Below are 24,399 nucleotides of genomic sequence, written 5' to 3' on the forward strand. Positions count from 1 at the left end.
AATCTTTTGTGGAAAGCTTCCGCCAAAAAACTCCCACAACAGTCTTCCCAAAAATATGCGGTAATTATCTAGTTGTGAGTTAGCGCTGGAGATGCAGATTGCGCTGGAGATGTAGATTGCGCTGGAAATTATCAGATGCTTAACCCTAACTGGATAATTACTAATTTTTCATTTTAAAATGTGGCGTGGTGTTTTTCCCAAACTATTTGGTTGGGGCCTTATAGAAACATCGTATTTGCGAAACACCGCTGCTAAATAACCAAGAAATATAAAGTATATTATATCGGTATTATGTACAGTACTCATAGTACAACTACCGTATATAATTCTCCGTGGTACAACAAGTACCTGCATCTCTGTATGTAGCAAATACGATAAATATTAACTTTATGTGGAGCAACCTACAGACCTAGGTGAAATATGTGTATTGCCCAGTCAGAGACGAAATGGCAACTTGATGTTCTTGTGACACACATCGCCATCCGTCAAAGTGAAAATTAAATGGTCAACGAAACGCAATTCAGCGGCTCTTGTTTAAGACGTCCAAGTAAATGGAATTAACAACTCATTCTAGCATTATTCAGTTGTCTGGTTATTGCAGTATTGATGCTACTGCAGAATTCCACCGAGGTGTGATACCGTAAAAGCGCCTAACTTCGGACAAAATTATTATATTTTCGTCAATAACTCGGCCATTTATTGTCCAAACGGTGCCAAAATTGCTCGGTAAAACATTCGTGCGGTAATTTACATTCCCTGCAAATTTCGGTTCAATTGGACTATTTTTACTATTGAAATAATCGATATTTCTTGCCATCTGACCGTTATCCTTCACTGCCCTAACTTCGGACAGTCATTTTCTTCACTGCGTAACCGCGACGCACAGAGAGAAAGAGGCTCCCGATGCGGATGACGTAATCACGTCGTTGCGTGAAGATAAGACGCTCGATCGTCGTCGTAACGTAACATTGACGTCACGACGAAAATGCATTATTTGAAACTTCCGTCGTCCTATGTTTACATCTTTCGTTCGTTATTTTCGATACTTCAGATGAGTATAATAACACGTTAGTCATTTTAATCAGGAAATGCCGGTAGTTGCAGACGACAGCATGCATCTGCATAGTCAGATAGTCCATTAGTCTGGTTCACCAAGCCGTTACCATATTTTTTTCTTATCCAGCAGTACAGCTTTATCATTACTTCAGTACAGCGGTACCGGTACTTCTGTACTTCGATATGGACACGGGATATTTGTCAGATCCCTCGAGCAATGTTTCTTTATGTCATCGTCATTTGTCGAGTCCTTTTCAAAATGTTCTTTCTCGATCTATAAACAATGCTTCACATGGAACACAAAATTATCAGAGTATTGAAGCCACCTCTTCAGGTACAAAGTCTACATGCAGACATGGACTAGTTGTCCAGCTGTGTCTGATTTATTATCTCATCTAAATGCTGAAATGTTTAACCTGTTCTGACAGCAGAAATATATATATATATATATATATATATACTGATATATATGTTATATAGTTATAAAAATCCGATATCTAAATCTTAGCAGAACAAAAACAAATAAACATATTAACAGGTTACCATACTGGGGCAAGGATTAGTAATGTCATATTGACATCTTGCTTTTAATAACTTGGATAAAACATAGCCTACATAAGGTAAAGATAGATGACTTTGCATCTTCTCAATATACTGATATAATTTGAAACCATAGGCTATGCGCAAAATTAGTAGATTTAGTCTTGGGATATCAAATTGAAAAAGTTTTGTATTTTGGAAATCTCACTTGCATTTCATTTTTTTTAATTGTTAGATAATTTTACTGTAATTGCGGTCCTATAATACCGCTGGCACATTCTGACATAGTTTGTTTTTCTAGTTTCACCATCAACAAATCGACCATCATCATTGTCATCATCAGATATTCAGGAATCTGACATTGTGTCTCATGTTACTCATCATGCCACTGGAGAAAATTCACCAACTGATGAAGACCAGCCAGAGGTTTAGTTCTCTCTTATTTTCCCTTCTGCTTACATACAGACATATGGTCTTCAGATTATCAGATTGGTTTTGCAGTCAAGATGTTTTATATTGCGTTTTTGAAATAAATATATTTGTTACCTATCGATTTTAATCGGTAAGTATGTTGATAGGTATTTGTCTGTCTGTCTGTCTGTCTGTTAGATGCACGCGATATCTAACGAAAGCGAGATTGAATCTGCTCCAGATTTTGCATGTGCATTCATCATATGTCGTACCAGAAGCCTATTGATTTTGGATGAATTATGTCGTATAATTAGCGAGATATTAATTATTAGTGATGGGACACAAGGTGTCACTATGGAGTAAGAGCGCTGTTTGGGGGGATCCCCTGTCTTTCGATCGATAAGTCTTTGGTCTCTGACCGATATTCTCGTTGTAAGAGTCGTTAACCTATTCACAATAAGTTTTTTGTTTTGTTGGGAAGATTTGCTTAAAAATTTAGCCTGTCCATTGAAGTATTAACAATGCTGCACAAAGGTAATACTGTAATATGGCTTGCAAATACGACTCTTCGTTGTCAATCTGTTACCACCAAAACGATATATGCACTCTCAATAATGATTTTAACATAGATGGTAGACAAAAGCTTGTAGCACTATTCATCAGACCCAACACATAACCTCTTACATTTTTAATCTTCCTTTTTTTCATGTTTTAAGATTATTATGACAATCTTGTGGTATGGGGGTCGACTTGGAGCAGCATATTATGATTCGGATTCTGCAATAGTTCATATACTGCTGGATACACTAGAAACTGATTCTTTTACATTACCAAGGAGATGTGAGTTTTTCGAACTGTTCACAATTCACAATTTGCTTTTGAAAGCTTGGAAAAATATATATGGGTATATATTATAAGGTATAGAAAGATGATTCATATATTTTTTATACAGTAGGAACCGTATGCACAAAATTAAAAGATTTATCATGGGATATAAAATTGAAAAAGTTTGGTATTTCATAAATCTCTCCTGCATTTCATTTTGCATAACTTTGATGATGTTCATCTCAATATCTTTTAAAAAAGCACTAAACATTGTTGAATACAATTCAACTGAATTGTTTGCACATCCCCAATTTGAAGATGAATCTCGAAGTGGTAGCATTGGTTTAAATCTGTAAATATTTATTATATGAGGTTTTGTCCTTGTCGCTTTATATAATATTGTCATTGTTAACCATGTTTGAGGAGATATTTAATTTTCAGTGGTGGATGAACTTCATCCTTCTACGATAGTGACCAGTGCCAAGCAAGATGAAAGATTCATTAATTTGTTAAAAAAATTAACTGGAACAGCAGATGATGAGGTGGAAGGAGTATTGAACTCATCAGGTATGAGGCTGTAACGGTACTCGTATGTTGATTTCGAACTACCGTACTATGTCTTACAGAAGATTATTTGAAAATAAATCAAATGTTATGCTCCGATTCGAAATGATTGATTAAATATTTATGTTGTATATAACCAATTTTTGGATATGTATATATAGGCATAGATAGGTATTCTGATTACCTCTTTTTTCAAATGAAGTAATGACTTAAATGTCATTTCTCAATAATAAAATTGGTTCATATTAACACACGAGCATTTACATAGGGCTGGGAAAATAGAAAAAAGTACTATGTACTGTACATTGGATTTCAGTCCTATTCAATATTCTTTATAAATTAAAAATTGAGTTTCTGCTCACATGCCAATGCGTACAGCACATCTGTGATGGAATGTACAAAAAAACATAACCATTCTGATTCTGAGTGTTTCAGATAGGTCTACACCAAATATGATTTTTAGTTAAATTTAATAGAAGTGGATTTGATATTGATTTGCAGTTGCTTCACCCCAAACTGAAAGATTGCAGAGAGTATTGAATTCAAGTGATTCAAGTTCAGAAAATGTAATTCAGGCTTCATTGGAGATTCTACCAGGCCTTGCTTTTTGTGAGTGCACAACTTGATCATAAATCACTCTCGTACGAGTTGTACCCTTAGTGCCAATCGCGTTGAAAAACATTTTTGTGTTAGATCTAAAAGTTTTACTATACAATTTAAGAGTCCTGCTGCACACTAACACAAATTTATTTCTGTAACGTTTCGCCTGACCACAGAAATAAATTTGTGTTAGTGTGCAGCAGAACTCTCAAATTGCATAGCATTGTATTTTTATTCCTGCTACGGCATCCTTGCATTTTATGCGTACGAATCTACTAGCTCAAAGGCATTGAAGGGTTGGGAGTTAGTCACGCGCAACCTCTACTGATAGTTCTAAAAGTTTTTGAGGTCAACTATATTATTCGAATAGAGAATTCGATTCACAACTGCTATGGAAAAAGCTTCATTAAGTAACTTGTTAATCTAAATTTGCTAAGCATTGTTATTTTCTCTTTTAAATTTATAGACTATCGAGACCATGATTTTTTTTTCTCATGTCAGTTATTTATATTTGGTGTTGACATTGAAGCACAACTTTTCAGTCCGGTTATTTTAGAACAAACTTTTTTGATCCTTTTTGGATTATGAATCTTCTGGTCAACACACCATAATAAGCCTTATTGTACTATATTTACAGCCTATGAAGAAGGTAAGCATCGAATCATTTCAACTAATTTGCCCGGAATACCTGAACATTACACAGATACAGAAAGAACACTGCATATGACTTCAAAAATTCCATTCGACTGTATTTCTGCAATAAGGGCAACTGGTGGATTGATTAGGTGGGTTAAATTATTTTTTATGATTTATTTTCCTTTTGAACCTTATATTAGGCTACTATAACCTGACACTATCTTGTAGTGATGTCATTTGTTTACACAGTGAAGGGAAATTCTAGTGATAAATAGTCATTCGAGGGGCTGTGTTATCTGAATTTTTGAAGAATACAAGACAATACAAGACAATTAAATTATGGCACAGGGATTACTCGACCCTCTGGAATGTTTCATTGGGATTTTGCTCCACTGTGCTAAATTTTTTAAAAATGTTCATTTTTACTTTTTAATAAAGGTATCTTGAGAAGAATCGCATTGGTGTTGGTTTAGAAAAAGATGATGTAAAAACGCCAATACTCGACTTCAAGACATTTACTATGAAGGATGTATTGTTTATCGACAGATCGACTTATAGGTGGGAATCGACTTGGCCTAATTCAAAGCTAATATATCAAAATGAAAATTGGTTTGCAACCTTCTAATTCTAGATTGAGCTTCACCAAACAGCATCAGAAAATGCCTAGAAATATTTATCAAACTCTACACAGCAAATTATTTCAATCTCAGCATTTTCATTCATATAGCACAATATTTCTGTACAGCAAGTTTAATCTAATGTACTGCTCTCAGTCCTATATTTTTATTGTCATTTCTAGCTTGGAATATTTTTCTAATTTCTGTGACATTTTAACTGCATGCGCTTATTTATCCCTTATCTGAAAAGTGATTGACAATTTGAGCTAAGGACAATTTAAAATCAGTCATATTCAAATATTTATTTCAAGAATTTATGAACTATGATTTTGATTAATTCTTTTTAATTTAGGGACAATTTACGGTGCTACTATAAAAATAAGTAGTAAATGATAATATTTTTTTGTTTCGATAAACTTCATGAAAATAATATTTGTTATGATATGGACAAATTTATAATATGAATGGACACTGGAAATATTTTAGAATATTCATTTCTAGAATTTAAATGAATTAAATAATTTCACAAGTGGATTATTTTCAGCGCTCTACAAATATTTAAGAAAGATGATCACCCGGCTGTTTTTAAAATGGGCTCAGGATCTAAAGAAGGTCTTAGTTTATTTGGAATCATGGACAGAACAAGATCTCGACCAGGAAGAAAATTATTACAACTTTGGTTCAATCGACCACTCAATGATAAGGTGATAAATAATTAATTGATCAATTCTTTTTATATTAATTTTCTCCCAATGTTTTTTTAACTTTTCTTTCTGTATTCCAACCGATTTTAACCGTAGATTGAGACTCATTCATCTATATTCTATATCCTAATAAACAGAATAGCAAAAATAGTTTTCCACTATGCCAGTGGTTCTCAATCTGGGTTCCATGACATTTGAACCCATGACAATTGCACCTGCGTACTATTGCACCTATGGAATTTTTTTCGTTTTACGGATATTTGAACCCATACTAACCCTAACCCATGGGTTTTAGCACCTGCATATAGATTGAACCCCCGGATATACACATGGGTTCAAATGTACGGTCACCCTCAACCTGTGGTACGCGGGAGCTTTTCAGGTGATACGCGAGCTGCTTTGAATTATTGCAACAATTAATTTTTAAATTTGCTAAAATATGGCAACAACGCTTCCTATTTGTCCTCAATACTGTATGTATTCGCTTAACGGGTTTATAGCGCCTCCAGTCCTTATCTTTAGAGATCGCCAGCTACTGCCTACGGGGAACAAAACTAGACGGGCACGTTTTCAATTTTGTATGCTTTAGATGCAATTTTCTGGCGCAATCAAAAGAGTGGTATCTTCAGGTAAAATGAAAACAAATAGCAATGTATATGAATCTTACAAATACAATGAATTCTACATGTTTCACAAGATAGTTTTGTTTTGATAACTGCGATCAAGGTAAATTACAAAAGCAGAACTCTGTTATCCACGATTCTGATATGAATGATATACTGCCAATTGGAATACCAGCTACTTTATAATATATTGCATACGATACCATATACTGCAAATATTTACTTAAAGTAAATGGTGTATTGGATATAATGATACTGGAAAATCATTGAACAAATAAGAAAAGAATTAATTAAAATTACACTAATTCCTGTTTACTGTTTTGATGCTGTGAGTTCTTTTATTGCAAGTCCCACAAATGTATGTGGAAACGGGATACACTTGAATATTTGTTTTCCTGTTATCGGATCCACATAATCTGCATATTGAATCTCCTTCACAAGGGTAAATCCCAATCTTTTTATCATATTCTGGCTAAAATAATTGGTGGCAATAGTACAGGCGGTTGTGAATCCCATTTTCACTGCAATTTCTTGCGCCTGTTCCATCATTTCGCTAGGAATACTTTGTCGCAAATATTTCTCCATGATGCAGGCGATATAAAATCGCACATAATTTTTCGTGTTTAACAATCCTTTGAGAAGAGTTTTTGTAAGTGCTCTGTTTTGACGGTGTGGCAATAGCAGGTGTTTGTCTAAACCAAATTCAGTTGCATCCTTGTGGCGTCCAGCAATGATTACTCCAATGAGTTTATTCGTTTTGTTATCAAACGCGCCTATGCTCATCTTTTCAGACAATATTTCATTTAAGCACACATTTGCCATCTTAGTAACCGTATCTCCGGTTACTTTCAAAGCCACACATTGCGGCTCTCTTGTAATATAATCTGATTTGATTATTTTCAGTACATCATTGAAGTATTTTTGGTCAAGAGCGCGATATAATATCTTATTTCTAAACATTTCACGACTTCAGCTGTAAAACAGTATAGGATAGTGATTCCCTGTCGTAATCGTGATCTTTTTACATACATTGAACTAGTGATTATAACGCGGTCGACCGACGCCCTCCACCCCTCCGCAACTTTTAAATTTCTGGGAAGACCGAAAAAGTCGCTAGTAACGTGTGCGATGTTCACAGGACCGGTCTTTTTAAAATCGCTGATAGTTTTTGGCAGCTTGGCGTTTTTGTTTAGGCCGTGAAACTATACCATAGTCACTGAAGTTGAAACAGTCAATTGTGCGCACGAGTACCATCTTATCCATTCTTAAATGGCATTCGGGGCTCGCACTTTTTCTGGATTATTTTGATATATGAAGCAGTCGATGCAAAGTATATTCAATCAATTTTCATTTTACGTAAATAAATTGCACACATTTTCGGGGTTTCATCGCAGAAAACGGTAACAGGGATGACAAATTCATAAATTCGCAAAAATGAGAATCAAAACTACAGATACAGATACAGCCTGCGGAGTCCTTTCATCTGGACCGCAATAACATGAACAAGGTTTTGTCCGAAATTTCCATGGATGTTACCCCGAGAATCGACTTCCTTTTTTATTTCGTAACATTGGCCAATCAGCAAGATGCAAATAGTGACGTAACAACGCATTCACTCAGAAATATTTTCAGTCGTAGTTGTAAACAATACTTCGTTTTAGCGATTTTGAATGCAATGCGTAAGTTTTTAGTTGTGTTTCGGAAATTTAGGTATGAATCTAATAAGTCAATTGTCATTTTGCCTCCTTAGGAAATGTAGTGTAATTGCAGTAATTCAAAATTATTATTTTAGGAAGAGATGTGATTTATTGGGCTAAAATTCTCTATCCCCCCGTACGCAAACTTTTCTGCGAAGGATGGCGAAACTGTTACTGTGTATGTTTCTTGTGCTGAGATGAACGCCGAACGTGCGTTTTGCGCTAATAGTACTGAAATCTTTCGTGTACTGCTCCAATTTCACAAGTCACATTACCTTTTGTGCTGCTTTCAGGTGGCTATGCATGACAGCAATGTTTTGCTAACAGCTAACCTCCGGATAGTTGTCTAGAACTTTGGTATATTTGTTTTGCTATGATGTTCTCAATCTTTATTCTGCGATATAGAATTTGATATTCAAATCTTCAGAAATGTAGAATTTATATTGTTGAATAAATTGAATGAATTTCCCAACTTTTGTAAATTTAGTGTATTGCATTGACAAAAATATTTGTCCGGCCCGTTTCAACACAGTTTGAGTCATACCTGGCCCGCGATCAGAAAAGTTTGGTGATCCGCGCTCGAATTTATGAATTGCGTGAAAATTCGGCTTCAATTCACTCCCAGCGTCCAGTACTCCAATGCAGTAAATCTTTAGGACTCGAACGAAACGCCGATTAGTGCAGGAATACTACAAAATTTACTCTAAAAGTATCGATATCTCACTAAAAAGTCACTGAGCACCTACCACATTGCCATTTTTTTTTACCTCGAACAAGATAATTTTCACATGACGAGCCCTCTTTATTTATACCAGTCTATATGTGGGGCTTGTATCCTATGCCAGTCTGACAAATGAGGCTTAGATAGTTATGCCTTCCTGACAGATGATATTCACGCAATTGACAAACCATTAGCGTATTGATTAATTGTACACCGCAACGATTTCGTCACTGTGTATATTTTATGTGTTCATAACGATGGGGTATAAAATCATTTTTTATGGTTTGCAATACGTTAGACTCTATTCTAAGCCACTTTCCCATGTACATCCTGTTGATACATCTCGCTGAACTAGTGGCAGATATTCAAATTAAACCGCGCATGTTAAAATTCACCCAAGTGCAATTTGCACATTGTGTTTTGCATTTGTATGAACTTGCACGTAGATCCTATTTGAAGAAGAGCATTCGAGACCTCTCTCATTTTAGCGAAATTGCTAAGATGAATCGTTTTTTACCAACTGTCCGTGGGTCGTTGCCCTGGTGGCCTTGCTTAGATTCAGATATTTATTTCGGTCATGCAAAAATCGATATAAAGCAAAAAATATATAATAAAACGGAAAACATCTACTCCTAGAAATAGATGTGGGGTCGCGGAAGATTCAACGAACCATCCAGTTAGCCACACCTCGTTGCTGAATTACAGCATATAATACAGCTATAAAGCAACATGGTGAAAAATGAACTTATAAAATACACAATTAATAAAACAACAACAATAGTGTCGAAATAAACAAAAGCATGGGCAATTTAGAGTCTTAGACAATCGAATATCAGCGTATTCGAATTCAAATACACTTGGTAATTTGATTACGGCTGTGACATATTCGCTTTTGGCCATTGTGCTATGAGACTGATATTCTGAGTATAATATTTATTAATTGTGAGAGACGTTAACTTTAGTGAGGCATGCGTATCCGCTCATCAATGCATACAAAATATCGATAGACATCAATCACCGTCAGTTTAGCAATGATAAAACGTGATGTGTGAAAACTACTTGACTCGTTCCGCTGTGTTATGGATATAAAAACATACTAATAATTGATGACTGCGACTAGGGAGATTGATCTGGGATTCACGATTACCTTATTGCAATAAACCTTAATTATTAACAGGCACTTCATGTTAGTTTTGACTGTTGACAATTTACAGCGTCTGAGTTTTGTACACTATATGTGTGAAATAAAATTACACTAATTCCTGTTTACTGTTTTGATGCCGTGAGTTCTTTTATTGCAAGTCCCGCAAATGTATGTGGAAACGGGATACGCTTAAATATTTGTTTTTCTGTTATCGGATCCACATAATCTGCATATTGAATCTCATTCACAAAACTGAATCCACATCTTTTCAAACTTTTCTGGCTATAATGATTCGTTGCAATGACACAGATTTTTGTAAATCCCATTTTCAGTGCAATTTCTTGTGTCTGTTCGTTCATTTCCGTGAGAATACTTTGTCTTGAATATCTCTCTTTGATGCATGCTATATAATATTGCACAGAATTTTTTGTGTTCTTATCACTTAGTTTTGACCATCCTTTGAATAGAGTTTTCGTAACTTCTCTGTTTTGACGCAATGGCAATGACACGTGTTTGTCGAAACCAAATTCGGTTACATCCATAAAACGTCCAACAATGTGTATTGCAATGAGCTCATTCGTTTTCTTATCAAATGCGCCTATACTTATCTTTTCTGACAATATCTTCTTCAAGAACATATTCGCCACCATAGTAGCCATATCTTCGGTGACTTTCAAAGCCACACACTGCGGCTCTTTTGTAATATAATGTGATTTGATCATTTTCAATACATCATTGAAATATTTTTGGTCAAGAGCGCGATATAGTATTCTATTTCTCAGCATTTCGCTATTTTAGCTGCAATACAGTAGGAAATGTTTAGTTGTTGAGCAATGGCGGTTCTGCCATTTATATATACATATATATGGGCAGTAATGTTGCACCTCAGTGATCAAAATTATTTCGGTATTCAAGTTCAAAGCACTCCTAAACTTACTTAGTCCGTAATTGTGATAGTTTTAAATACATTAATTAAACTGCCGATTACATCGGCCATGGAAGCTGAAACAAACAAAATAATTAACATATTAGCGACATCGAACAATCACTGCCATCAATATCCAAAATGTTTGGCAAAAAATCGGAAGGTTGTTGTTTTTTCGCTAAATATCGGATAAAATCTACGTTCTTGTCTCAACCCTGAAACTTGATAAAACTTGGCAAATTTATTTTGCTGCGTGACGACCAGTCGTTTGAGACAGCTATAACGGACGTCCTATAAAAGGTCAAATAATTCACGTACGGACCTATCAAATAGATGGCCAACTTTGTGCACAATTATGCCTCGCTATTGTACAAAGGCAAGTTTGTTTTCCTGGTGACGTTAAAGACGGGATGTTTGGACAAAACCAATACAATGTATGAATGCGCCGCTTCGGAGATTTTTTTACGACGAGACTGTTTACTGACATCAATCTAACTATTTTAATGACATTTCACTGAAGTGACTGACGTATGTTATCCTCAATTCATGTATAAATTTCTCAAAAAAATAGAAGTATCTGACTAAGTCAGTGCTCCTTTTGCAGCAATTGAAGCTAATTTTTTTGACAACGAATATTAAAACTTTTATATGACTACGCGGTACATCAATGTCTTTTGGTGTAACTTGCTGTACAGATGATACAACTTAAACAATATGTTCTGAACTTATATGAACTGGCAGCGCACTCTATACTTTTTTTTAATTTTATTATGCATAACATCGTTTCAATTTTTAAATGGGCGCTTCGAATTTCAACATTTCATTTTGGCGTTGTCACGAAATTCCAAATCACGCAGTCGTTTGTTTTCTACTCTACGTTAGGGTAGATTTACGTGCACAGATGAGGTAAGAATGTTCTTCCATTGGCATTGGCAAGTTGGAAATTTGCGGATTCACTTCTTTCTACATTGTTTCGTCGCCCATGTTCGTATACAATAACACCTTCTACTGGACGGAAAATTTTGAAAAAAAAATTATATGTATACAACTACTTTTGCGATTGGGATAATTTGGGGACCGATATACAGATGCTGACTGACTAATTAATCACGTCACACTGACGAAAACAATCATCTTTTATAATGAAACTAACCCTACGCGATTTCAGCGACCTTTTCGTTCTTTCCAAAAATATCTCTATTTGAGCTATACTATCCAGGTGACAACATGCGATAATTAATTGATGGCGGCAAAGAGTGAAATTTCTGACGATTTGGGATTGCAAGGTTGCTTTTGCAACAATCTTTAAGTTTTAACCGTCGTCGTCAGATTTTCCTAAGTAACATATTTGTGAAGAAAAACTAGACTCTTTTGAATACTCATGAAATAATTTTTGTGAAGAAATCGCACTGCATAGCAGTAAGCTGAAAAAAGTCGATCTTATTCATATTCATAAAGGCACAAGAATATAAAAACAATTCATAAACAAAGTGTAATGTGAAAATATAATGTGATTCTGGATTCAATTTAAGTATTTTAGAATAGTAAATGCTTGTGTATTGCCCACCCCTGCTTGCAATATTTTTAATTTCAGAAGATAATAAAATATAATCTAAAGAAAAACAATTTCCTCCTTATAGCTAAGTTTTTCGATTTCATATTATATCATATTATAGTCTTGTGACTGACGTACAGACAATATAATGGAGTCCTAATAATATCGTAAAATATTATTACATGATGATTGTAAATGTAAATCATGTGGATGGTAGCCAAATGAGTTTTTTATTCTGATTTGAAGTGTCCAAAATTGCACTATTTTGCATGAGTCTGAGTGGAGTATTTATTTTGTGAAACTATGGTCAAGCGATTTCGAGTCAGAGAGGACATTTTTGTCAACCCATGGCTAAAACTGGGGCCTCAGAGCCTGATGGATTTTTTTTCTGTCGTTACGGCACTTATTGGCAACAAGGCTTGCCAGTGAAGTCATGAATATGTCTTTATAGATATTGCTTAAATAACTCCACTTATTTCAAGTCCTCACCAACCCTTTTGTCCATATATGGGCCATTCATTCCAAGCAAAAGTTGAATTCCATCAATTTTTTAAAAAGTGTAGTGAAAGTAATTTTTTTATATTTTTTATATCAAAAGACATTGGAAATTTATTGGACTGCATTCATTTCATCGAACAATATAAAATTTCACCCAGGTTTTTGATGGTTCATAAAAAATGGCCTGAAATGTAGAAATTTTGGTATAATTGACATATTTTGTGATGATTCCTGACACAAAGTGTTTGATTGGGTGGTACGGTTATTTCATATTGAATTGACGCACTGGATTTAAGTTAATAAAGTTTAAATGTTTGCAGTGCTGTAGGACATTTCTACACCCATTTAACGATATATTACCAGAATTTTAAGAGATGATAGAGGCCGCTATTCCTAAATGGAAAAATGTTCTGTGGTGTCACGTCCTGTAGTGTCACATACAATATGTACATTATTGGCATGGATTTACAGTGTTACATTAAGTAACTTGAGCAACACATAGAGGGGTACTTCAGCTACTGCACCAAAAATATTATGGGCTCCCACTGTACCATCGCAAAAATTTACAGCATAACACAACGTACTGTTAGTGCATGGTGGATTTGCCGCCCTGTAGTGTCACGCTATATTTTTTTTATCTATTAAGTAAGTCTTGGGTGTAACTTTTGTGCAATTTTTTACATATTCAATGAAGCAACTAATTGGACAATGAAATAAAACATGCAGCTGAAAATGTGAAAATATATTGCATCCAACCACATGCAAAATTTCTGGAATTGTCCTGTAGTGTCACTTGGAATAGCCCATGTATTAATACCTGTGTGTTCATGTTCTTGGATAATTGATTAAATTAAGATGATATCTTCAATAGTTTTCCAAATTGATTACCTAATATTTAATTTCAGACTGCTTTGAACAGAAGATTAGATGCTGTTGAATATTTTGCAGAACCACGAAATCTTGAAATAATGACAAGATTGCAAGAGGCTTTAAAACATACAAGGAAATTGGGAGTAAGTTTAACACTTACTAGTCATTGTTCAAGGTTAGCTATGCAATAACTGCAAGATTTGCACTAAAATATCTGATGGGGTCTTTACATTCATCTTCTGTACCAGATACCGTGAGTTATGGGAATAATCAATCAATAAACAAAGCTCAAATATCCACTTAAGGAATATAGGAAATTGTCTTTGTTACTATGTCATTGCTCTCTGAGTTGATGGATTTTCTTTTTATTATACCACTGAGAATTTTTTTTATTGTCAATGTCATTGACTATATCACTGGCATTTCACTGTCAAAAAAGTATTGAATTAGGTATCAAATTTCATTAGGTGAATGAATTTATGTCAAAAATTTCACATTTGTTTAATTCGCCACTATTCATCGGATTTGTTACACAAGCATCTGTTTCAGGTCCAAATATTAATTTTCATTGGTACTCTAAATATTGTCATTTACAGTTCGCAAATAAATGTTCTTTTCACATAATATAATTGTATTGCAATTCGGCTGCTCAATCTTATAAAGTGAATAGGAATTTTATAAAATGAAATATGGATTTGATATGTATCATTATCTTTTAGAGAATATTAAAAAAGATGAAAACAGCAACATCATCTGTTGCAGATTGGCTTGGATTGTATCGGACTGTTATTAGCGTTGTCTCTGTGGCTGATATTTGTAGGTTAGTGTTACCAATAAATTCTGAAAGTTGTAGCATATTTTCTTTCATGTTGCACATTGTGTTTCAGACCAGAAGGGTTCAGAAACCCACCCTTAGGTCCAACATTGGTGTGTGTCATTATGAGGAAAACACGCATACACAGCATTTTATCGCAATTTTTAAATCACTATCTCATCTTCATTGAATAGAAATAATATATTCATTAGTTTCAATTCGAATGAGTTTTTAGACAGTTTAGTGCAAACAGTCTTAATAATAGATGATTTCTCTACAGCCAATCATAGTACACAATGCTCTTTCTTGCCTTTTAATCGATATATACCGGTAAATATTGCATAATTATAATGACTCACTATCGTACTATTCGTATTATGCTTGATCAATAGAAATGCACCTCGATTGCCAGATCACCGACCTTTACCAAGAATTTTCAGTGAAATATCGCAATGTTCTACTCAAGAATTGATCAACATAGTCAAAATTATACAAACTATTGTAAGTTGAAAAAGACACGTATTACAGTGGCGCTATTAGCCAGTCATATATTATAAAGACAAAATAGAATTGGTGCGTATAATATAGAAATCGCAACCAATGTTCAGAATTCAAAGCTGCTAAGTCGTGGTTGTTCATCATAATTTGGATATTTTTCTGGCGTTCATATATGAATTTTTTTAAATTTTTGCTTTTATTCTACATTTTTAAGAGTAACTCCAGTTTGGAAATTTTGGAATAAGCATTTATCAAATTTAATGAAATCATCTTTCATGGCATCAGCGTGTATTTACGTTCATGTAATTTTATTCTAGATGGACAAGGAAGAAAGTGTTTCACAAAACAGATTTATAGTTCAGGCAGGAATTGATTCAGAATTAGATGAAAGTGAGCTAGTGATTCTGGAATAAATTAATTGTGCGAAGAAAAGGATGAAATATATTGAAATCAGTATTTGAATAGATAATGTTATGTATTCTGTTGAAAAGAGATTGTTTCAATGTCGTATTTTTTGTTTAATTAGCTCTAGAAAAACTTTTTCTAGCGATTCCTCAGCTCCATCTTATGTTAAACCCTATATTTCTTTTTAAACTTAAACTAAAATCTTGTTATTTAAATTGCATTTGGAATTGGACGCTTGACGAAATGTGCCGAATGTGCATTATTTGTTGACATTTACATCAACATGATTTTGAGCCTTTGATAAAGGTATCTCTGGTCACTCACTGAACCAAGTCTCTCAAACACTGTTTGAGATACAGATATTATTTACCAGTTATCTTTTTATTTTCAACTAGTTCTGTTAAATTTTGATACAGAAAAGCATCTGTATAATGGATTACCAAGTTATCTGCATCACGTGGCTCTTGCTGAACTTGAAACATTCAAAGACTACATATCTGGATGCCAGGTAGTGGTTTTCCTTTTGACAGGATATTTATTTATTGAGGTTAGGTCGCTTGTTCTAATTCATGGCTGCCGCTCATTTTGTTTAATTTAATACAGTTTATTTTGTTTTTCTGAAAATACCTACAAATCAAATTAGGAATTGATATGTATAAAGTTTATATTCCATAATACTCCATTTTTCCAACCGCATATCATATATTTAGATAATGTACATGAGAAGAGTTGGTTATTTACTCGTTCTTAAAAATCATCAAAAGTTAAATCCTGATGCAGAAATTCCTGGTTTGGAATTCAAGGTAATCATATCAATTTTCTTATTGCACACCAAGTGTACATGTGGATTTTTTAGCAAAATTGTCATTGTTAAGGAAAAATTCGCTACCCTCTGGACCTTGAGGATAATCGACTTCTAATTTCCAGTACCTGAACATGTCCAAAGGCTATCAATTTTTTCAAAATTTCTAGAGTGTAGTAGGGCTCTATATATTGCCTTAAAATGTGCTCATATTGCACCACCATATGCCATTACTAGTTAGACGTTTTGTTGACAAACATATTGCACAGCTCAGCTGAACCTTATGTGTACTGATATCAATATGAATTGCTGAATCATAACGGCAGAGAGACAAGGTTTCAAATTTTGATTTGAATGATAGATGGGTTGTATTATAGGTTGTATAGCCTACTGATGTACTGTGGTTAGTTATTCAACATTTGTGTCGATAGCAAATTATTTCGATTGGAAAGACTGAAGGTGATCAGTTCAGCATGCTCGATACTTTTCTGTAATGCAATGTATAGCATGCTATTTGATATCCTACTATCATTTCTATTCTACCAACCTAAGGTGGTATCATATACTCGTAGTCGTAGCCATGTATAAAAATGTTGGGTAAACCTCTAGAATTTGATTTTGACCTTTCAACCCTGATTTCATGTTGATTTGTTTTGTTTTTTGGAGTAAAATACCTGTTTGAACTCTATTGACTAGCTTTTTTGTGTTTACAGCTTACATCAGGAGATACATGTTATTACAAAACAGATAAAACAAGGGGTAAACTTTATTTTTAGGAATACATTTCTTTTCAATATACAAATTCAATTGTTTTCACTGGCATTTCGGTTGAAAGGATCCTCTTGTCTCTCCTAAGCGTATCCATGCTTGCATGTAACCCCCTCTATTACTATGCTTCCCACTTTTAGCTGAAGACTTCTGGACCATCTTTTTGGGTAGAGCAAACTATGGGGCTTTTCATGCGAAAAATGTATTTATGCAAATGACTTGATAGACATATTTATACAATCAGAAAATAGGCATTGTGTGTAGGCCTACATATTATTTCCCGTGTTATAATTGTCAAACTAATCCAATGTACGGATAAAATATCAACTCATGATAATAAAATGTCACACAGCCTTTATCATTTTTGAGTAGGGTATATCAGTGAGTTTTTGCAACCAGCATATACAGCCTACATTACTTGATTTGTATCAGGTCTAATTGAATGTGATTTTTTAATTCCATCTTTCACATACATACTAGAACTGGATGCAGATCCTGGTGATATTTTAGAAGAAATAGGTGACCAGGAGACAACGATAATGCATCAAATGCAAAACACAATACTTGAACGTACTCATATTTTACTTGATATTTGTCAATATGTTGCGGAATTGGATTGGTAAGTGAATAAGACAGGAGAAATTATATTCACACATGTTACTTTATATTGAATATACATTTTTGGACAACACTATTCAAATCAATTAAATATTTTATTTAGCTAACGGACTTTCATTTCAATACTCAGTTCTGGTCAAATATATTCTTGAATTTCTTTTATTAATTCATCATTAAGATATACTTAACTGTCATTTATAAAAATTAAAAATAAATGTTAACAGTCTCATCTCGTTCGCTATTGTTGCTAAAGAATTGAATTATGTTCGCCCTAATCTAACAACCGACAATTATATTGATGTAAAAGGTGGAAGACACCCTTTACAAGTAAGTTGAGGATTAAACTATAGATCTGCTTATATAACCGAGATATAATTACATAACAGGGTCATAGCCTAAGTTCTAGTTCTTATCAAGATGGTGGTATGATAAATTAGTAATCCGGTATCGTAATCCGCTAATAAAATTGATTATTTCTGTCTAATTCCTATACTTTATTCGGTACTCCTGAAGTATGCGTACCAAAATGGCGGACACCGGAACGTATGTGTGTACCAGGTTAGGGTTAAGCCATAATTTTATTCCAATTTTCCTTATTTTAGTTCTAGTACGAGTTCGGGGACTAGTTAAGGGACTCCCGTAGTATTTGAACCTAAAACTATGGCCTAACCCTAATCTGGTACACATACTACATTCCGGTGTCCGCCATCTTGGTACGCATACTTCAGGCGCGCCCTTTATATCATATACACCTTCTGTTTTGTGAACTGCATTATCTTATCCGTTTTTTTAACAGGAATGTGCCGTATCCTTATTTGTACCAAATGATATTATGATGGGAAATCACGATGGAAGAATTAAAGTTATAACTGGACCTAACGCCTGTGGAAAAAGTATTTATTTGAAACAGGTAATGTAATCTTGGCCAGGCTTTTTTGACTTCAGTTATTCATGAGATTTAAATCTTCTTACAATATAAAAATGGTTGTACTTCAAACTGCTGATAGGGTAGATACACAGATTACTATCTATTATTTCAGATTACTGTTTATATATTTGTGGAAACTCGAGAATAATGATCTTTGAAAAAGTACTGGAAGTTGACCTTAAATTCTGCTCAAGGTTTAATGGATGTTTCAATGACCCTTTGCAACAGTAAAAATCCTTCCTTCTGTATTCTTTTAGAGAAATTCTTCATGCCCATTGATGCCTTTTGCAAGTAGTAAATGAGTTCAAACTGGTTTACATATTTTAAATTTGCGACTGTTTCAAAATATTCAATCAAGTATAATTACAAAAAAGTGACAACCTAGCCCTTTTTAGCTTCTTCAAGAAGGACTTTCGAATACCTGAACTGAACTAAATCCAAACTAATTTCTGATACTGGTTCATTGGTGCATCTCTTGTTCTGATCATATTTTCACCCAGTCTTCAACATTTTTTTTCTATTTACTTTCTTTTTATTCTACAGACAGGTCTGATTGTATTCATGGCACATATTGGAAGTTTTATTCCTGCAGAAAGTGGCACAATAGGTTTAATATCAAAGATCTATACAAGAATTCGTACACAAGAATCATTGTCTACCGGATTGTCCACATTTGCCGTTGATTTAAATCAGGTTGACTTGAAATGTCCGTTATATGATAATTTTAAATAGCATGAGAGCAATGTCATATATGTAAGCATGTGGGTCAGCAAATAAGTACCATCCATCATAATAACCGGTCTATATTCATAAAGTTACTGCTAATGCCATAGCTGAATAGGGGGGTTTGAGAAAAAGATCAGGCATCAGGGTACTAAGAATTGTATCAAATGATATAGGTGTATAGGTCTGTAACCTAAATTTGAAAAATAGTAAACATTTGAAATGAGAAATATGTAAAAGTAATAGTCTTCGGCGACTTTTGATTGGTCCATTAGTTACAGAGAAACGCTATATTCTTTCATCACCTCAATAACAGCAACAGCCCAAATTAGCATGATAAACAACAACAATTTGTAAAATATCCTCAGTTGTTGACCAATTTGCCCATTCATCACAATACATATGGTTAGTAACAAGATTTTGCTTTGCTATTTTTTGCTCATTGTTTCAAACTTAAAACCTTGCTATTTTTTGCTCATTGTTTCAAACTTAAAACCTAAAGTCAACGCTTTGCAAAAAGTGTGATGTGTTAAGTCATGATGAATTGTTCAACTAATTGAACATATTAAAATCCATCCTATTCTAGATATCCATGTCTATATCTGGTTCGAATTGCAACACTTTAGTTTTGGTGGATGAATTTGGCAAAGGTACAGCTACTGTTGATGGTGTTGCTTTACTCGCAAGTTGTCTGACTCATTGGATTGAACAAGAAGAGGAGTGCCCGTTTGTAATTTGCTCTACGCATTTCCACAGGTGCCATTATACATTTAATGTATGGTATTTGTAATAATGAGTTAGATTTACAAAGTTAAATCTACAAGAAATAGGGATGATTTTTGTATGACTAAGCTAAGAATAATCTTAGTTTTTAGTTAAACTCATTCAACAAACGTTTTTTAAAGCATTGTCAAGAGAAACTTGCTTCCACAATCTCCATTATTACGATATAATACTCTTGAAACATTGAGAGATCAGGAAAGCGATGATCTAGTATTTCTATATCAACTGACTGAAGGAGTAGCTGGATGCAGTTATGCAGCTCATATTGCATTAGTTGGTGGATTACCAAAAGAAGTTGTAGTACGGGGAAAAGAGGTTTGTTTATGCTCCATTTATAGTACTTGGAAGAAATATTTAAGATTGTGTTTTATTTTCTAAGCTTGTTTACTATGGATTAAAGCAGGGTTACCCTTTGAAAATTCATGAACCCCCAAAATTTTCTTGTGTGCTGTGGATTGGATAAAATAAGTCATGTGAACTGCGAATGTAGACTCGGTAGTTACTGTAGTTGTAGTTGAAGCTTCTACTGAGGTAAAAATGTGACTTTCCAAAGAGTTGCTAATCTCAGGTCTTCAAATTATTAACCTCCAGTTATAAAATATTCAATGCAAATTAGAAGTTGTGGAAGGAATAATTCCTGTATTCCATCTGATGTAAACCTTGAAAAGTCGAAATGTATCCCTGGCGGGTACACAGTTTGGGAACCCTTGGATCATTAATGGGATTCAAAATTTTCTTGTGCCGACCTCACTTCATAAGCGCCATTAATATAACATGCCTTGCGTATAACTAATACATAAGATTCTAAATGCAAGAGAGGACGCAAGTCATCAACTGCAGCGGACGTTACCCATTTACAGTGGTTGTCTAACGTCTAAAACAGGCATGGGTTCGCTGATGATCACAGCATTCTAAGATTAGGTTCACATCAACCCTTGCTAACCCCCTGGATCCCTACATTGAATTCCGTTACATTTCCATCTACTTTTTTATAGATGACGAAGTTGATCCGTGAAAATACACCGATTCGTAGGTGAGTAAGAACAATTCAAACACTCACAGTAGTAAAACAATTCAAGCAGTCGCAGTATTCATGTGAAGTTTTTCTGTTATATATAGGTCCTTGTTGTTGAAATTGGTAATGAAGTGTATTTCAATTAATGTTTGAATGGGGTAGATGATTTTACCTGTTCTGTGGTGCTAATATGTATGCAGCTATTATGGTTTTAAAAAAAGAAAAGTTAACCATGATCTCCTTTGTACATTGTATTTATATCAGTATATCGATGGTATGGGTTTGAAACCAAACGCCACCGGAACCCCATTTTTCAAACTGTGACACCAAACGTCATTAATTTAAAGTTCAACGCATTTGTAAAAAAAATATACACACAAGGTTCCATGCTGAAAATTTTCTTAATAATGTCCAATCTGGCCCATTAACTATATTTACTTCTCTTTGTTCTTATTAAACTAGGAAAGGGCTAGTGCTTCGCCTACTTCTTGTTGAAATATATAAAGGTACGACAATTTTGTAAATTTTAGATATGACAGTACTTCGACAAAGTCCTACATGAACCGATGTACTTCTCTCATGGAAAATTTTCTGTCTCTTGATTTTATTGATGATAATGCAGTGAAAATGTTCATGAAAAATACAGTTCCAAGGGCCATGGAAACACCTAAAGGTTAAATCTTAAGTGTTACTAATTTAAAGCATGGAAGGGAAGTGCCTACAGTTAACTCAGTATAAACGTATAATAAGTAAATGCCCATAAACATAACCGAAGTAACTTCCAAGACGCACCAACAGGAATGAGCCCTCAAGTGCAGAGAGGACATGGCTTCTTCACCTTCACAGGTGGTTGGTCATGATCAGTCATCTGTGACTGGTGACAACACCGGTTATCTGGGAAAATGGTAGTTGCCAGAAATACAATAAAGATACAGTTAACAATTACCTGATCCAACACGTCAAGGAGTTTTAGGAGACTATGATTACGACGGATACAAAAATCTATTTGTATATTTTTAAGACCAGGGATAAGTAAAGAAAAGTGGGAAGTATGACGCACAAACTTAAGATAATTGGGGTGTTGCATAAGATGAGTTTATTTTCAATCTAGTATTTATGTGTATCATACTTTGTAAAGTTGGAGAAAGCGATTTGGCGTGCAGTGTTAGGCATTAGTATAGTAACACGTTCGTCATCGCACCTATGTTTCGTTGTTAGGTTATTGCTCCCTCTTTCGACAAGTGCACGCATCTGAAACGATTAACTGGTTAACTATTAACATACCCGACATGGTCTCGTAACAGAATAGAAGACGTTGGCTTTCCTCTCTTTAGACGTTGGCTTTTATCCCATGCTCAAAATAATATAAACTGGTATTTATATGAATGTAATGGAAACAGTAGAGACAATGACACGTATTCGCTGCTCCCTTTATTTATATTTTATCATCCGTACTTATTAACTCGTTTTGCCACTCATTCTAGAAAACAAATATCGTGGAAATTTGACTACGGATTCCAATGTATCGATTAGCAATAGAAAAACGGCTTCTTCGTTTTTCACATCCGTATCTGAAAACAGTGATGCCAATGTAGTTGATGCAGTGACGTCCAGCGATAATGAGGATCCTCTTGCTACTATGCCAAAGAGACCTTGTCACGGAGTTGCCTAATTCGAATGTCACGAAATGGATGCTTTTTTTTTCATTTTTTTTCCAACATAGTTCTATTTTTGTTTTTATATTAAATCCAATATTTTACTGGGTGCAGTTACTGTATCCAATCGTATGTGCAGTATTGAAAATATAGTGCGCGTTTGTTTATGGTCGTGGATCCGCTGAGAAAACGACAAAGGATTTTTTTAAAGGTTAACGTACAGTACACACACAGGCGCTATTGTCTTTCTAATGCTTTCCGGTTCAATTTGTAGATGGGGATCAATACGACACTACGCCGGCAACGTATTGCAAAACTGAAGCGTCTTGTTTTCATGTTTTGTTTCCGCTATTCATCGTTATCTTCCACTTCCTGGCTGGCCACTATCGGTTGATTCTTTCCGGCTCATTTTTTATCCGAATTAGTCAGTAGTCTATATGCAACGTTGTCTGGAACTAATCCACCCGTTTTTCTTTTCCTCCGTATTATCTTGTTATGATTATTCTCGATTCGTCTTTGGCTGATCACTCCCCCCTTATGGTTGAATTTCGTCCACTTTCTTCACTGTCAGCTGCTTGACTTCCCGGCATATAGGCAGGGTTACCATCTACCTACAGCCAAAAATAAGCACTGGTGTCAAAAGGGTATTTTTGGGTGTACTTAACAACAGAGTATAAAAATGGAAAATAAATCATACAAGAGTCTCTTCCACTCTCCCAATTTTTCATCCACTTAAGTTTTCTTTGGAAGTCGCTTCGAACAAGAAACCCATGGAAAGGCACGAAGTGACAGTCACACACAACCTCTAAAGCGGTGGTTCCCAACCAGGGCCACCATGCCAGGCGCAAAACGGATTTTACGTTCCATCTAGAAAAAAATAACCGTTTTTTCTAGTTTAATTGCTTGATAAGGTTATTTCACAGAGTGTTTTCACTTTGTTAGCATGAATTGTTTGAACAAAATGGGATTAGGAATCTACTAATCAAAGTAACACTATTGAATGATAAACAAGGGGGTCATAAGTGCTAAACGCCTCTAGAACGGGGCCACACTGTTCTGTCTTCATACTTTGATTTCCCGCAAGGATTTTTGCGAAATTATTATGTTTTGTGGTAGTATTGTGGGCACTAATTGCTGTTTATCCCATGACCTCTAGGTTGATATCGCTATCACAATAGCAGCAACTAATTGACTTTGTGCACAGCTCGACTTTGTGCTCGTGCTTACTCATTGTCTAAATTATGGTTTATCCCTAAAAAGAGTATTCTTAAAAACTGACGCCAACTATTGTCACTGGAAATACTGCAAACCCCACCGCTAACAGAAACAGTGAGCGAGTCCGAGGCATGAGGTTACGGTGGAACGTAGTTAATCGATATCTCACAGTAACGCAACAAAACGCGA

General features: G+C 34.7%; 1 protein-coding gene across 1 annotated transcript; it reads left to right on the plus strand.

Moving 5' to 3' along the window:
* The first annotated feature begins 1,094 nt into the window (after positions 1–1,094).
* On the plus strand, positions 1,095–23,523 carry LOC120337763 (mutS protein homolog 5-like). Its single transcript, XM_039405644.2, has 24 exons — positions 1,095–1,390; positions 1,898–2,022; positions 2,724–2,847; positions 3,274–3,399; positions 3,898–4,005; positions 4,634–4,781; positions 5,071–5,190; positions 5,794–5,953; positions 14,022–14,129; positions 14,706–14,806; positions 15,193–15,301; positions 15,616–15,688; positions 16,120–16,211; positions 16,414–16,506; positions 17,219–17,264; positions 17,754–17,892; positions 18,116–18,218; positions 18,688–18,801; positions 19,363–19,512; positions 20,129–20,298; positions 20,448–20,640; positions 21,321–21,358; positions 21,871–22,013; positions 22,825–23,523. Exons 1-24 carry the CDS (start codon positions 1,240–1,242, stop codon positions 23,010–23,012), a joined length of 2,922 nt encoding a protein of 973 aa, XP_039261578.2. The 5' UTR covers positions 1,095–1,239; the 3' UTR covers positions 23,013–23,523.
* The last annotated feature ends 876 nt before the right edge of the window (positions 23,524–24,399 follow it).

Source organism: Styela clava, chromosome 10, assembly GCF_964204865.1.
Source record: "Styela clava chromosome 10, kaStyClav1.hap1.2, whole genome shotgun sequence".
In the NCBI taxonomy this organism is placed as follows: Eukaryota; Metazoa; Chordata; class Ascidiacea; order Stolidobranchia; family Styelidae; genus Styela; species Styela clava.